General features: G+C 46.2%; 1 protein-coding gene across 4 annotated transcripts in view; it reads right to left on the minus strand.

Moving 5' to 3' along the window:
• ush2a (Usher syndrome 2A (autosomal recessive, mild)) overlaps positions 1-16,281 on the minus strand; it is a 1,354,742-nt gene that overhangs the window by 4,708 nt on the left and 1,333,753 nt on the right. For 3 of the 4 annotated variants that reach the window (XM_038811743.1, XM_038811716.1, XM_038811708.1), the window contains one exon: positions 15,772-15,876. The exons of the other annotated variant lie outside the window; for it this stretch is intronic. In XM_038811743.1, the coding sequence (XP_038667671.1) occupies positions 15,772-15,876 (105 nt within the window). The remainder of the gene's footprint in view (positions 1-15,771; positions 15,877-16,281) is intronic. 4 annotated transcript variants of the gene reach the window in all.

Consider the following 16,281-nt stretch of genomic DNA (forward strand, 5'->3'; position numbering starts at 1 on the left):
GGCAAAAAAACATCTGATAGATTTTAAGAGTTCATGACTAGGGGTGACAAAATTAAGTGTGGCAAGTTCAAGGTTACTAACGTGCTTAGAGGAGCAAATTGTTGTTGCCAACCTTTCTAAAGGCTTATATTATTTATATATTTTCAACCTTTGAAAAATATCTTTTAGGGGCGGCATGTGGCGCAGTAGTTAGCACTGGGACTGCAGCGCTGAGGACCTGGGTTCGAATCCCAGCCCTGGGTCACTGTCCGTGGAGAAATGCCTGGCATCATCCAGTGGCTAGTGCCTGGTAAGAGTTGCAAAACGTTCTCTGGTCAAGGGATGGAGCAGCTCAACACACATGGTTGATTATTGACAAATAGGGATGCTGCGGTATGAATTGTCAGAGAAGAGGTGGCCTTGTTTGCCAGCTCAGGGTATCCTACCAAAGAACTGCAATGCAGTATATCTGAAAAGGTGCAGGCAGAGAAGCTGAGGGCACAGTTGACTGTTACTACCATTAGTAGTGTGGTGAATGTAACTTAGTAATTCATACTGTATTTACCAATACCATTGTAAGCGCGGTAGCGTTATCCGACCACTAGGGGGAGTAGCTCTGGGAATGCTCAGGAGTTTGTACCGGGCTCCACCCTTGACTCCGCCCACGACTCCTCCTCCTTGACTGCTGTATAAATACCCTTGTCCAGAGCCAGCCTGCAGTTCATCGAGAGTTCAACGGGTAACAGGCTGGCACTGTAGTAAGTAGATTAAAACCACTGTTCATATCTTAAAGCACGTGTCTAGTGAATTGATGGTTCCATCAATTTAATCTACTTAAGAACAGTCAGGATCAATCATGGAATCAGCCCTCAAGCCTGGACGCCTGGAACTCGACCCACAGCATGCAGAGGCAAAATAAATCTTCTCCCACTGGATGCGGTGATTTAAGGCCTACCTGGCAGAAGTGAGCACAGCCGAAACAACAGAGGAACAGGAGTTAAGTCTACTGCACGCGAGGGTGAGCCACAGAATCTCTACGCAACTAAACTCGGCCGGTTCATATACTGCTGCGCTAGCGATACTCGATAAGATGTATGTAAGGCCCATTAACGAAGTTTACGCACGCCATGTGTTCACGACTCGCCGCCAGCGGCCTACAGAATCACTCGCCAAATTTCTAAGAGAGCTCATTAATCTATCAAATGACTGTAACTATCAAGCTGTTACCGCGGCTGAACATAGAGAACTTGCTGTACGCGATGTTTTTGTAATTATGTTCGCCAACGACTGCTGGAAAAGAGGGCCCAAGACTTAGAAACAACTGCGGAAATTGCTACCACGATGGAGGTCTCCATCCGCAGCCTCACCTCGTACCCCGTGGACCCCGCGACCCAATCATGGGCCCCCGACCAGCGACTCCCCCAGGCCTGTGCCACGCGGCCGCCCAGCCACCATGCTGCCCCAGCCAGCCACCATGCTGCCCAGCCAGCCACTATGCTGCTCCAGCCAGCCACTATGCTGCTCTAGCTTGCCATTTCTGCGGCCAGAATCAGCACCCGCGGCAGCACTGCCCGGCCCGCTACGCAACCTGCAGAAGCTGCGGGCGGAAAGGCCACTACGCGAGTGTGTGCCTCGCAAAAAGGGCCCCAGCTTCCAACTCCCCAGCGGCACCAAGTAATCGCTCCCCACGCCCGCGGGGCCCGAAACGCTGCAGCCTATGCCCCGACCCCGACCCCTCCCGCCATGTGCGATCCATGGGGGCCGCCATCTTGGCAAACCTCCACCATGCGGCCGGCCACGTGCGACTCATGGGGGCCGCCATCTTGGACGCCATCTTCCTCGCTGCCCGCCACGTGCGATCCACGGGCCCGACCTGCATCTCCACGCTCGGACAACTCATCGGAAGAGTACGACCTCCCCGGGCGCTCGTCACCCGGTCCGCAACTCGGCGCAGTCACCCTGGATCAATCGCGCCCGAAGCATCTGCGAAATTCAATGGCAGAGGTCCAAATCAACGGGTACAACACGCCATGCCTTTTCGACTCCGGGAGCACGGAGAGCTTCATACACCCAGACCTGGTAAGACGCTGTTCGCTCCCCGTTTTCCCCTTGCGACAAACTATCTCGCTCGCTTCAGGATCCCATTCTGTCCAGATCCAGGGGCGCACCGCCGCGACACTCACAATCCGAGGCGCTAGCTACTCAAAATTAACTCTACGTTTTGCCCGACCTCTGCGCGCCACTCTTATTAGGTCTAGATTTTCAGTGTGACCTTAAGAGCCTCACCCTCAGCTTCGCGGGCCCCTGCCCCCACTCACTATCTGCAGCCTCACTACGCTGCGAATCTCCTCTCCTCCTCTCTTCGCCAATCTCACAAAGGACTGTAAACCCGTAGCCACTTGTAGCAGGCGATACAACCTGCAGGATAGGGTATTTATCAGATCAGAGATCCGAAGGCTTCTCAGTGAGGGTATTATAGAGGCCAGCAATAGTCCCTGGAGAGCTCAGGTGGTGGTCGTTAAGACCGGGGGAAAATTCCGCATGGTTGTCGACTATAGTCAGACCATAAATAGATTTACGCTCCTTGACGCGTATCCCCTCCCCAGGATTGCAGACATGGTAAACCAGATCGCCCAGTATCGGCTCTTTTCCATGGTGGACCTGAAGTCTGCATACCACCAGCTCCCAATCCGCCCGGAGGACCGCCACTACACGGCATTCGAGGCCGATGGCCGCCTCTTCCATTTCCTCCGGGTGCCCTTCGGCGTCACTAACGGGGTTTCGGTGTTCCAACAAGCAATGGACCGAATGGTGGACCAGTACGGGCTGCGGGCCACGTTTCCGTACTAGGACAATGTCACCATCTGCGGCTATGACCAGCAGGACCATGACGCCAACCTCTACCATTTTCTCCAGACGGCTCAGAAATTAAACCTCACTTATAACAAGGAGAAATGCGTTTTCCGCACAACCAGACTAGCCATCCTTGGCTATGTCGTGGAAAACGGAGTCCTGGGCCCAGACCCGGACCATATGCGCCCCCTCTTAGAACTCCCCCTCCCTCATTGTCCCAAGGCCCTCAAGCGGTGCTTGGGTTTCTTTTCCTACTACGCCCAGTGCGTCCCTCAATATGCAGACAAAGCCCACCCACTCTTTAAGGCCACACGATTTCCCCTGTCAGCTGAGGCACGCCAGGCCTTCATAAGAACATAAGAACTAGGAGCAGGAGTAGGCCATCTGGCCCCTCGAGCCTGCTCCGCCATTCAATGAGATCATGGCTGATCTTTTGTGGACTCAGCTCCACTTTCCGGCCCGAACACCATAACCCTTAATCCCTTTTTTCTTCAAAAAAGTATCTATCTTTACCTTAAAAACATTTAATGAAGGAGCCTCAACTGCTTCACTGGGCAAGGAATTCCATAAATTCACAACCCTTTGGGTGAAGAAGTTCCTCCTAAACTCAGTCCTAAATCTACTACCCCTTATTTTGAGGCTATGCCCCTTAGTTCTGCTTTCACCCACCAGTGGAAACAACCTGCCCGCATCTATCCTATCTATTCCCTTCATAATTTTAAATGTTTCAATAAGATCCCCCCTCATCCTTCTAAATTTCAACGAGTACAGTCTCAGTCTACTCAACCTCTCCTCGTAATCCAACCCCTTCAGCTCTGGGGTTAACCTCGTGAATCTCCTCTGCACACCCTCCAGTGCCAGTACATCCTTTCTCAAGTAAGGAGACCAAAACTGAACACAATACTCCAGGTGTGGCCTCACTAACACCCTATACAATTGCAACATAACCTCCCTAGTCTTAAACTCCATCCCTCTAGCAATGAAGTACAAAATTCCATTTGCCTTCTTAATCACCTGTTGCACCTGTAAACCAACTTTCTGTGACTCATGCACTAGCACACCCAGGTCTCTCTGCACAGCAGCATGCTTTAATATTTTATTGTTTAAATAATAATCCCGTTTGCTGTTATTCCTACCAAAATGGATAACCTCATATTTGTCAACATTGTATTCCATTTGCCAGACCCTAGCCCATTCACTGCACCTATCCAAATCCCTCTGCAGACTTCCAGTATCCTCTGCACTTTTCACTTTACCACTCATCTTAGTGTCATCTGCAAATTTGGACACATTGCCATTGGTCCCCAACTCCAAATCATCTATGTAGATTGTGAACAATTGTGGGCCCAACATGGATCCCTGAGGGACACCACTATCTACTGATCGCCAACCAGAGAAGCACCCATTAATCCCCACTCTTTGCTTTCTATTAATTAACCAATCCTCTCTCCATGCTACTACTTTACCCTTAATGCCATGCATCTTCATCTTATGCAGCAACCTTTTGTGTGGCACCTTGTCAAAAGCTTTCTGGAAATCCAGATATACCACATCCATTGGCTTCCTGTTATCCACTGGACTGGTAATGTCCTCAAAAAATTCCACTAAATTAGTTAGGCCCGACCTGCCCTTTATGAACCCATGCTGCGTCTGCCCAATGGGACAATTTCTATCCAGATGCCTCACTATTTCTTCCTTGATGATAGATTCCAGCATCTTCCCTACTACCGAAGTTAAGCTCACTGGCCTATAATTTCCTGCTCTCTGCCTACCTCCTTTTTTAAACAGTGGTGTCACGTTTGCTAATTTTCAATCCACCGGGACCACCCCAGAGTCCAGTGAATTTTGGTAAATCATCACTAGTGCATCTGCAATTTCCCTAGCCATCTCTTTTAGCACTCTGGGATGCATTTCATCAGGGCCAGGAGACTTGTCTACCTTTAGCCCCATTAGCTTGCCCATCACTACCTCCTTAGTGATAACAATCCTCTCAAGGTCATCACCTGTCATAACCTCATTTCTATCAGTCACTTGCATGTTATTTGTGTCTTACACTGTGAAGACCGACCCAAAAAACCTGTTCAGTTCCTCAGCCATTTCCTCATCTCCCATTATTAAAACTCCCTTCTCATCCTCTAAAGGACCAATATTTACCTTAGCCACTCTTTTTTGCTTTATATATTTGTAAAAACCTTTGCTGTCTGCTTTTATATTCTGAGCAAGTTTACTCTCATACTCTATCTAACTCTTCTTTATAGCTTTTTTAGTAGCTTTCTGTTGCCCCTTAAATATTTCCCAGTCCTCTAGTCTCCCACCAATCTTTGCCACTTTGTATGCTCTTTCCTTCAATTTGATACTCTCCCTTATTTCCTTAGATATCCACGGTCGATTTTCCCTCTTTCTACCGTCCTTCCTTTTTGTGGGTATAAACCTTTGCTGAGCACTGTGAAAAATCGCTTGGAAGGTTCTCCACTGTTCCTCAACTGTTCCAACATAAAGTCTTTGCTCCCAGTCTACCTTAGCTAGTTCTTCTCTCATCCCATTGTAATCTCCTTTGTTTAAACACAAAACACTAGTATTTGATTTTACCTTCTCACCCTCCATCTGTATTTTAAATTCCACCATATTGTGATCGCTCCTTCCGAGAGGATCCCTAACTATGAGATCATGAATCAATCCTATCTCATTACACAGGACAAGATCTAGGACCGCTTGTTCCCTCGTAGGTTCCATTACATACTGTTCTAGGAAACTATCGTGGATACATTCTATAAACTCCTCCTCAAGGTTGCCTTGACCGACCTGGTTAAACCAATCGACATGTTTCAACTGCATCAAGGAGGACATCGCCAAAGCGGCCATGCGGGCGGTGGATGAATCCACTCCATTCCAGGTTGAGAGCGACGCCTCAGAGGTAGTTCTAGCAGCCACACTAAATCAGGCAGGGAGATCAGTCGCATTTTTCTCCCGTACCCTCTCCGCTTCAGAACTCCGACACTCCTCAGTCGAGAAAGAAGCACAAGCCATTGTGGAGGCTATTCGTTACTGGAGGCACTACCTCGCAGGTAGGAGGTTCACCCTCATCACCGACCAAAGATCGGTTGCCTTTATGTTTGATAACTCGCAAAGGGGCAAAATAAAAAATGATAAAATTCTTCGGTGGAGGATCGAACTCTCCACCTATAGCTACGATATTAAGTATCGACCCGGGAAGCTCAACGAGCCTCCGGATGCCCTATCCCGCGGGACATGCACCAGCGCGCAGATTGACCGACTGAAAGTCATCCACAACGACCACTGCCACCCGGGGGTCAACCGGCTCGCCCACTACATCAGAGCCCGAAACCTGCCTTTCTCTAACGAGGAGGTAAAAGCGGTCACCAGGGACTGCCCGATCTGTGCGGAGTGCAAACCACACTTCTATAGACCAGACAGGGCCCACCTGGTTAAGGTTTCTAGGCCCTTTGAACGCCTCGCGATTTATTTCAAAGGGCCACTCCCCTCAACTAACAAGAACGTTTACTTTCTAAATGTCGTAGATGAGTTCTCCCGTTTCCCATTTGCTATCCCGTGCCCCGACATGACCTACCACACAGTCATTAGGGCCCTGCATAGCATCTTCACCCTGTTTGGTTTCCCCAGCTACGTGCACAGTGATCGGGGTTCGTCCTTTATGAGCGCCGAGCTGCGTCAGTACCTGCTCGACAAGGGCATTGCCTCGAGCAGGACTACCAGCTGCAACCCCAGGGGGAACGGGCAGGTGGAGAGGGAGAATGCGACGGTCTGGAAGACCATCCTACTGACCCTCCGGTCTAGAAAGCTCCAAGTCTCACAGTGGCAGGAAGTCCTCCCAGACGCGCTCCACGCTATTAGGTCCCTCTTATGCACAGCGACCAATCAGACCCCTCACAAGAGGCTCTTCATTTTTTCCAGGGGCACTACCACGGGGGTCTCACTTCCAGCATGGCTGAGGACTCCGGGCCCGGTACTCCTGAGGAAACACGTCAGGGCGCACAAAACTGAGCCCCTTGTTGAGAAGGTGCGCCTGCTCCACTCCAACCCCCAGTACGCCTTTGTCGAGTCCCCTGACGGCCGTCAGGACACTGTATCCCTCCGGGATCTGGCACCCGCCGGATCCAGCGCCCCCTCTACCGCCACAGAACGACCCCTCACCCTACACCCCATGCTGCCGCCCCCTCGCGCTCCCGAGCCCACGAGCTCGCTCCACCAGTTCCGTGCACCCGCGCCGGCCAGCCCCCAGCGCCCCCAGTCCCCGGTCGAACCAGAAGAGTATGAAGCTCGGACACAACCCTCCCTGGAGTCCGCCATCGTACCCCAGCACACAACACCCAGCCAGCCTCCGCAAGAGGCTGCAACCCCGGTGCTCCGCAGATCAAAGGGGACAGTTCGACCACCGGACAGACTTACTTTGTAGACCACCACCCCCGCCGGACTTGATTTTTTTGCAGGGGGTGAATGTGGTGAATGTAACTTAGTAATTCACACTGTATTTACCAATACCATTGTAAGCGCAGTAGCGTTATCCGACCACTAGGGGGAGTAGCTCTGGGAATGCTCAGGAGTTTGTACCGGGCTCCACCCTTGGCTCCGCCCACGACTCCTCCCCTTGTCTGCTGTATAAATACCCTTGTCCAGAGCCAGCCTGCAGTTCATCGAGAGTTCAACGGGCAACAGGCTGGCTGTAGATTAAAACCACTGTTCATATCTTAAAGCATGTGTCTAGTGAATTGATGGTTCCATCAAGTAGTATCACATGTATGCCACAAACTAGCTGCAAATGTCCTTGCAGCAGGAGACACAACTCTGTTACTGCCTTCCTCATGTTTTTTGCCTACAATTCCAGCTTTAAATATCGCTGAGTGGACGCAGTCTAGCCATTTTCCAGCTTAACCATCCCTCTGTTTCTCCTCCATAATACGCAATGAAAGAACAAATTCACTTCATTAACATCTTGTCTCAATACAGTAGACAATTTCAAAATACCAGACTGCGAGTTGGCAAAATGCCTTCTAAGCAATTAGTGCTGATCTGGTTAAAAGGATTAAAAGTCAACAAAAGTGCTAAAAAGGCCTTGAAGTACAGCAACAGATCTTCATAGCTGAGTTATTTCATTTCACTTTATAACACAACACAGGCCCTCCAAATCACGAGTAATCCATTTTAGTGGGCCAGTTTATGACTCAATATTATTATGGTGAAAACTTTTGGAATTTCGACATATAATTACATTGTTTAAATATTGCAATTTATAAATTAGTGGGCCCTTCTGATGCCACATGAAGGAACAGAAAATTAAGTGGGGCATTAAGGTGGCAGAGGTCTGATGTAATTGACTGCTGTGCATGCTTGCAACCAGTTTACACTAGTTACACCGACCAGTCAGAAAATGTATGTAATGTTTATTCGGTTACAAAAAAGCTGTTCACCTGCAGCAGACACCTGTGTAATGTACAGAAGTACACATATCAAGCTAAACATTTCTATCTCAGATTTAGAAATAATAATGAGTTATCAGATAGTCAGACGGATCTTAGAAGTTGTGGAAATATACCAAGGCTTTAACCTCTCTTGATTTCCACTCAGGACACAAGGATATTATTTCAGGTATTTTCATTTACCACTAATCATCACCATCTGTTGATTATTGTCAGAGTGTTTGCTCTCTTGTTGACTTGCTGCGCATTGCAGCTGCTCTCGGGCTGAGGATATCTTTGACTAATTCAAAGATTAGCTGATCGAATTTGGTGAAATTTCTTCAATTGAGGTCCCGACTAACCTCCAGGTATCACCCACCTGCAACTATTTGCTGTCATTGCAGCCCAAGGTTTATACACTGGAGCTGATTTTCTTAGGTGTCAGCGATGTTGGCAGTAACCACCTCTCTGAGTGAAAATGTTCACGGTTCAAGTCCATCTTCAGAGACTTGGGCAAAATATTCAGGCTGACACTGAGGGGCACTGTTGAAGATGCTGCTTTACACAAGAAGAACAATGTGCTGTGCAGAAAACTGCAAAGGATCATAGGCAGATTAAATGAATGAGCAAAACTATAGGGCGGATGGATTTCAACCGTGGGCAGGTGTGAGGTTACCACCCACTCTAGATCCAAGAAAGACAAATCGGTGTATTTTCTAAACGATGTGAAACTAGGAACAGTAAAGAAACAAAGAGATTTCAGAGTCCAAGTACACAAATCCTTTTTAAAAAATCAGTGTACAGGCACAAAAACCAAGAAGAAAGTCCATTGGAATGTTGACCTTTGTCCAAAAGGGACTGGAATACAAAAAGAATGAAGTTGTGCTTTGATTGCATAAAGGATTGTTGAGTCGCCTTCTGGAGCACTGTGTTTAATTCTGGGCAGACATCACACCGCAGGACGGTGACATTGGCCCCAGAATGGGTGCAGCATGGATTCACCCTCATGATGCCAGAGCATGGATTATTATGCTATGTGGATAGGTTCATAAACATGACGAGTATTCCTTTTATGAATAGATGATTAAGGGTTGATTTGATTGGGGTTGATTTGATTGGGGTGTTCAAAATGTTAAAAGTTATATAAGATATATATAGAAAGACTATAAAAAATTATAGCAAGACAATTCAGGAACAAAATCAGGACGCACTCTTTTTTGGAGCTCTACACAACAGTCTGTGCATGTTAGGATGATTGGAGCTTTCAATAGTCATATTCTTGTTAAGTAAGGGTATCAATATGTCGCCCTGCTGCTATGCCATGTTGTGGAGGGCACAGAAGACCACCACAAAGTGGGAGACTCTCTGGGTGGAGGGGGGGGGGGGGGGGATGGAGGGGGGGGGGGGGGGGGGTCTACTGAAGCCACGGCACCACCAGAGCTGTCGAGCCATTTGAACTGCATTTTGAGCAGTCTAATGCACCACTCAATGATAGCATGGGTGGAAGCATTAGACTTGTTATATCAGGTCTCCATCTCAGGCCTCCGCACTGGTGTCATCAGCCAGCACCTCACCAGGTACCCCTTATTCCCCCAGAGCGCAACCCTTCATCCTGGTCTTTGAAGACGCTGGGGATTTTGAGTGCCTCCAGAAGTAGCTGTCATGCAGGCCCCAGGATAGCAAGCACACACGTGAACGATACAGAGGCACACAATATGAAATTCAGGGAGTGGAACCCCTTCCTGTTAATAAAGAAAATTCCCTGATGCCCATGCAAGGCGATATGTGTGCTATCAATTGCCCTCTGGACCTGGGGCATCCTGGCGGTAGCAGAGACTCCTGCAGCCCCAGCATCTTGGTGAGGTTGGTCCAGCTCAAAGGTGATGTAGTTGGAGTCCCGAGCATACAGGGCATCCATGACCTCCTGGATGTACCTGTGGGCTATAGCTTGTGAAATGCCACATAGATCCCTGATTGAGCCCTGGAATGTGTCGGTTGCATAAAGGTTCATGGCTGCGGTGACCTTCACAGTTACTGGCAGAGGGTGTACTCCTCCTCCATGGGGTGCCAAGTCCGCGAGGGCATGGCACATGTGCCGCACTGTCTCTTTCTTGAGATGGAGTCTCCTGCAGCACATGTTGTCCGTCATCTCATCGAAAGACCTGTGATGCCTGTACACCTTGAGCCATTGCTAGCCTCCCCCTCTGGGTTCCTCCTCGGCTTGATGGGTGGCCAGGTTTTTCAGGGTGTGCAGCGGCCTCCTGCACTTGGGGTGCCGCCTCCAGCTTGCGTCATCACTGCTGCCGCTGCGGGACCGGCACCATCATTCATTTTGTTGTCAGTAAGGAATTGGAGGAGGAGATAGATCGACAATCAGTTATGGCTTCCATCCTGGGACCCTCAAATTCCCCAAGCCTCCACATCCTTAGGTGTCCAGCCTTCTCTCAGAGTGCCATCCAGCAAGTCAGTTGTGCTGATAAACCTTGCTCAACACACTCACACTCAGCCACATTAGGAGCCCTCAGATCTCTGCTGGGAACATTAGGCAGACCGTGCTCATGTGCCCTTCCCTGGTCCACACACTTACCCTTCCTTTGGTTGCGAGAAGATCCCCAGTGCTGAAGTCCAGCTCCTTAATGTTTGATTGTTGGCAGCTGCGACTATGGTGCTGATGTTCTGGATTTCAGGCACAGTGTTCAGGCTTCAAAGTTTCATTGAATGCTATGCACTAATCATCCTCTGAGATATGGCACGTGTCCCTCAAGAAGCTATATGAGAGCTGAGGTGTGTGAAGTGCTCTCACAGCTAACAAGACCAATGCCTCATTTGCAATAGCCTTCAGCTGTGAAGCTAGAGGCTGCTCACAGTCAAAGTGACTTTCAGGATAGAACCAAGAGCAGGCCTCTGTCCTGGAAGTTTTTGGGAGGACAGACAGGCTGCAGCTTTGGTTGCCCCTGTGATTGGTCTTCACAATATTCAAAGATGGCTTGAAGATCTCACAGATGCAAAGTCACTCCCGCCCCCGCCCCCCTTGGCCTAGGGTAACCTCTGACCTTGAACACTTCCGCACCCCAACCAGACTCAACTTCCCCCACCTCCGAGCACTTGGGCCAGCAACTCTGGTGACCTTTCGCTGCATGCTGGAAAATGGAGATGGCTATTCATCTCCTCACTTCCCCTCAGTTGCCATTACACCAGCTTCAACTTTTTAAAAAGAGTACTAAAGATTTCTCGCTGGGGCGTTGGTTAATTCCCGGAAGGCCACTGCATTCGACTTCAATCTCACTAATGAGATAGAAATTAATGCAAATGAGGGTGAACGATATGCTCACCATTTTTGGGTGAGATCAGAATTTACCATCGGGAGCGGGCTGGGTAAATTGTAAACTGGTTTGCGTGAATGGTCTACTCCAGCTCCTATTCCTTATGTTCTTTTGCAGCAGTCTTACCTGAGCCCAAGATTATGAGTTCAATCTCTTAAATATAGAGCAGGACTTCCGAATCCTCATTACCGCCTATTCCTGAAAACTTCTCTCCCCTTTCTTATCAAGAGTCTGCTTACATCTGCCTTAAAAATATTTAGAGACTGTTTTCACCTCCTTTTGAGGAAGAGAATGCTAAAGGCTTGCAATGCTCTGGCACGAATCTTGATTTTGGCCTTTCCCACTATTTATCTGGAGCGCCCAGATCTGTGCTTGGCACAATGCGATGGTTGATTCACACCCCAGGTCTTGGTTCTATTGACTCCCTTGCTACTACTCTGGGCCAGTTGCAATGACATTGTGGACCTTTTAAAATGGTGGACGGGACCCAAATGGGATTGAAGTCCTATTCCCATTTTCGACAGATCTAATTTTTGCTTGGGAGCAGGGTGTGATTCACACATGTGGGAAAGCCGAGTTCAGCTGGGATATTTGAACCCAGTGCTGAGTTCAACAGGCATCATTATTGCTGCAGTAAAGGGTTTATCGTGTCGTGTGGGAGTCAAGAATTTATGGAGGAGGTGTAAAGTCTCATGCAGGGAGTAGTATTTGTAGAACTGTCATGCTGTCAAATTATTTGATTAAAATTTATTTATTTCAATTCATTAAAAATATTCTAAGGGCTATCATTATTAATATTTGACTGCTTTCCACAATTTACAATTATCTGAGCAGAGGGCTTGTAAATTCACTTTTGATTGACAGCTCAAAGAGATTATGATAAGATTAGCTGTCTTTGATGTGGGATTATGAATCAAATATATGTTTCGTTTTTGTCAGGGGTGAAGTGCTTAATGGGGTTTTAATGTTTTGAATGAGTTTTCATGAATGAGAGTATTTATTTTTACACTGTAAGTTTCTAACAGATATTTAGACCTATATTTAATTTAATCTCAATATGGCTCCTGAGGTTGGTACTGGGTGAGTTTGCATGGATAGTGTAAGAGCACATGTTAGTGGATGGTGGCATGAACTGGAATTAAGTTGGTATTGGGGCTTTGGGGGTGGCTGGAGGGCATGGGTTGACATGGACATGGCATGGGGGGAGGGTGATGGGTGACAGTTAGGGGGCCTAATATTTCACAAAAGAACAGGGACAAAGTCCCAGAGAACCGAGGCCTGCCTTTTAAACAGACCACCTTGGCACTCGGCACCCTTGGCAGACACCTACGTCTGCATCCGAGGGCAATGAATCAGCCTTTTCTCTGGAATGAAAATCGGGTCAATGGGGCACTTTTCCCCACTTGTACTATTTATCTCAGGATTGAAAGTCCTGCTCTTAAGTGTTTAGAGATTAAACTCACAATCTTTGGCTCAGGTAAGACTGCTGCAAAAGAAGATAGGAAATAGGAGCTGGAGTAAACCATACCAAATCTGCTCTATCGTTCAATATATCTACCCAACCAATGCTGCTGCTTAGATATTAATGTGGAGCTGAGTAACACACGAACACACGTATGAATTAAGAGCAGGTGTTTGCCACTCAGCCTCTTGAGTCTGCTTCACCATTCCATAAGATCATGGCTGATCTGATTGTAACCTCAAATCCACATTCCCGCCTATCCCTGAAAACCTTTCTACCCTTTCTTATCAAGAGTCTACCGACCTCTGCCGTAAAAGATTTTAAAGACTGTTTCCACTGCCTTTTGAGGAAGAGAATTCCAAAGACTTACAATGCTCTGAGAGAAAGAAATTCTCCTCATCGCTGTTTTAAATGGGCAACCCCTGATTTTTCAATAGTGACCCCTGGTTCTAGATTCTCCCTCAAGGGAAAACATCCTTTTCACATCCACCCTGTCAATACCCCTCAGGATCAAGTCACATCTTACTCTTCTAAACTCCAGGGGATACAAGCCTAGCCTGTCCAGCCTCTCCTCATAAGACAACTATAAGGCAACCCACCCATTCCAGGTGTTAATTTAATAAATCTTCTCTGAACTGCTTCTAATGCAATTACATTCTTTCTTAAATAAGGAGAGCAATACTGTACATAGCACTTCAGGTGCGTTCTCACCAAAGCACTGTATAATTGAAAAATAACTTCCCTCACAATAAATGATAACATTTTATTGGCTTTCCTAATTATTTGCTGTACCTGCATATTAACCTTTTGTGATTCATGCACTAGAGCACCCTTAACCCGCTGCATCTCAGAACTCTGAAATCTCTCACCATTTCAATAACATGCTCCTTTTTTATTCTTCCTGCCAAAATGAACAATTTCACATTTTCAAGATCTTTGCTCACTCACTTAAACTATCTATATCCCTTTCTAGCCTCTGTATTTCCTCTGTGCAACTTATTTCTTAACACTCTTTGTATCATCAACAAATTTAGCAACCATACCCTTCGATTCCTTCATCCAAGTCATTTATATAAATTGTAAAATGCTGAGGCCTCAGCATGATTCCTGTGACACACCACTCATCACCCCTTGCCAACCAGAAAATGATCTATTTATGCCTGCTCTCTGTTTCCTGTTAGTCAGCCAATCTTCGACCCATGGTAATATGCAATACCCAAAGTTTTTATTTTTTGCAATAGCTGTTAATCTGGCACCTTAATAAATGCCTTCTGGAAATGGAGTATATCCGCTTTATTCACAGCACAAGTTACTTCTTCAAAGAACTTCAATAGATTAGTCAAACATGATTTCCTCTCATAAAACCATGTTGAGTCTGCCTGACAAACATCATGTTCTCAACTGGATTATTACATTATAATCAAAATGTTATTGACTTCAAATAATAGTCTTGATCCAATGCATGATCCATATGTGTGTATTGTATCATTGCAATAATTGCACTGAACTGTCGCATACCCACAATCATTGAATCAGGGTGATCTACATGTGGTCTTCTTTAATAACTCTTTATAAAATGTAATTTTTGCTTATGGAGGAAACATGGATGATCTAGTCATTTCAATTACATTGTTTAAAAATTGGCAAACACTTTTCTACAATGGCAATGCCTCTTTATTGCTGAGGCTGTAAACTCTGCATGCACTGCATTCAGGACAAAATCATGCAGTCAGTTCAGCTAATCAGGCTCCATTGCATTGTCACACTGCAGGCCACAAACTCTTAAGCATACCTCAAAACACATTGTATAACTTTTAAGTGTGACAGAACTTGAAGCATCAGAGGGTGTCGCAATAGCATCAAACTGAGGAGAGAAGAAGAGTTTAACAGCTACAATACATACACGTAACATAAGATCATAATCATGAATGATCTGGACAGAGTAGAAAGGGAGAAACTGTACCAATTGGTGGAATGAACGACAACTGAGGACACCAATTTGAGGTCAATGACAAAAGAACTAAAGGTCACTTGAGGAAAAATATTCTAACTCAGTGAACGGTTCGGATTTGGAATGCACAGCCTGCGTGTGTGCTGGAGGCAGATTCAATCATGGCTTTCAAAAGTGAATTGAATAATTAGCTGAAGAGAAAATAATTACAGGCTACGAGGAACGTCAGGGTGTGGGACTAGCTGAGTTGTTCTTTCAAAGATCTGGCAGAGACATGATAGACCGAAGTACTTCCTTCTATGTTGCAACTATTTTATAATTCTACAAGAAGATGATGCTGTCAGTAAATGTGAACTACGGCAAGAGAATTTGCCATAGATATAAAACCTTGAACTCTTAAAGCGCATACTTACCACATGAAGAGAGATAACTTGATTTTTTTTTCCACATGATTATTGTAGGATGAGATGATAATTCCATGAATGAGGCATTTATCCGCATCAAACCAATCCGACTCTAAAAACTTTGGCAACTCTTGCAATTTTGTTATTTTTACATATTGTTTAAATGCACTTGATTCCATGATACAGAAGGGGAGAAGAGTAATAAAGAATTTTCTCCCTCCCTCTATCCTTGTGTTGCTATGTGCAATTTGAAGTGGTGAAAAATAAATAAATACATTGTTAACAAAACTGAAAGCTTTACTTTTGGAAAGGATCACACTTACATCTGGCACTGCTTTCTCAATTTAAAAAATGGGAGACTTACCCTCTCTATGGGCCCTTGTTCCACTTGTGGGGTAGATACAAGAGGTACATGCAATGTTGTTACATTGGAATACAGGTTACTGGCATTATCAGCATTAGAGTTTTTCTTGACCAGGAACCATCACAGAATAAATAGAGAGAGGAAGAAAAGAAAATTTGGTTGAAATAAAAGTGTGAACAGAGTTTAGGTAAAAAGTCAATCTAGGCAGGATAGTTGAAAGGATCCATAGATCTCGCATGCGAAGCGATCACGATAAAATTTGCCATGGATAATGATAATATTGTCAAGGAACAAAATACAGTAAAGCAGTAGATTGGGGCTGTCTTAAATGTTATCCTTAACAATAGTTGGATCTTGACTGTGTTACTCTTAATTGAGCTTTGCAGTTGGTACATTTCTTCAAGATTTAAGATAAATGTGTGAACAACAGTTCAAGCATAAGATACAAGCTCTGCCAGAAGTCTGCATTATTAAAGAGAATGATGACAAACTCAAGTAAATGTTTCTGAT

This window comes from Scyliorhinus canicula, chromosome 1 (genome assembly GCF_902713615.1).
Source record: "Scyliorhinus canicula chromosome 1, sScyCan1.1, whole genome shotgun sequence".
NCBI lineage: Eukaryota > Metazoa > Chordata > Chondrichthyes > Carcharhiniformes > Scyliorhinidae > Scyliorhinus > Scyliorhinus canicula.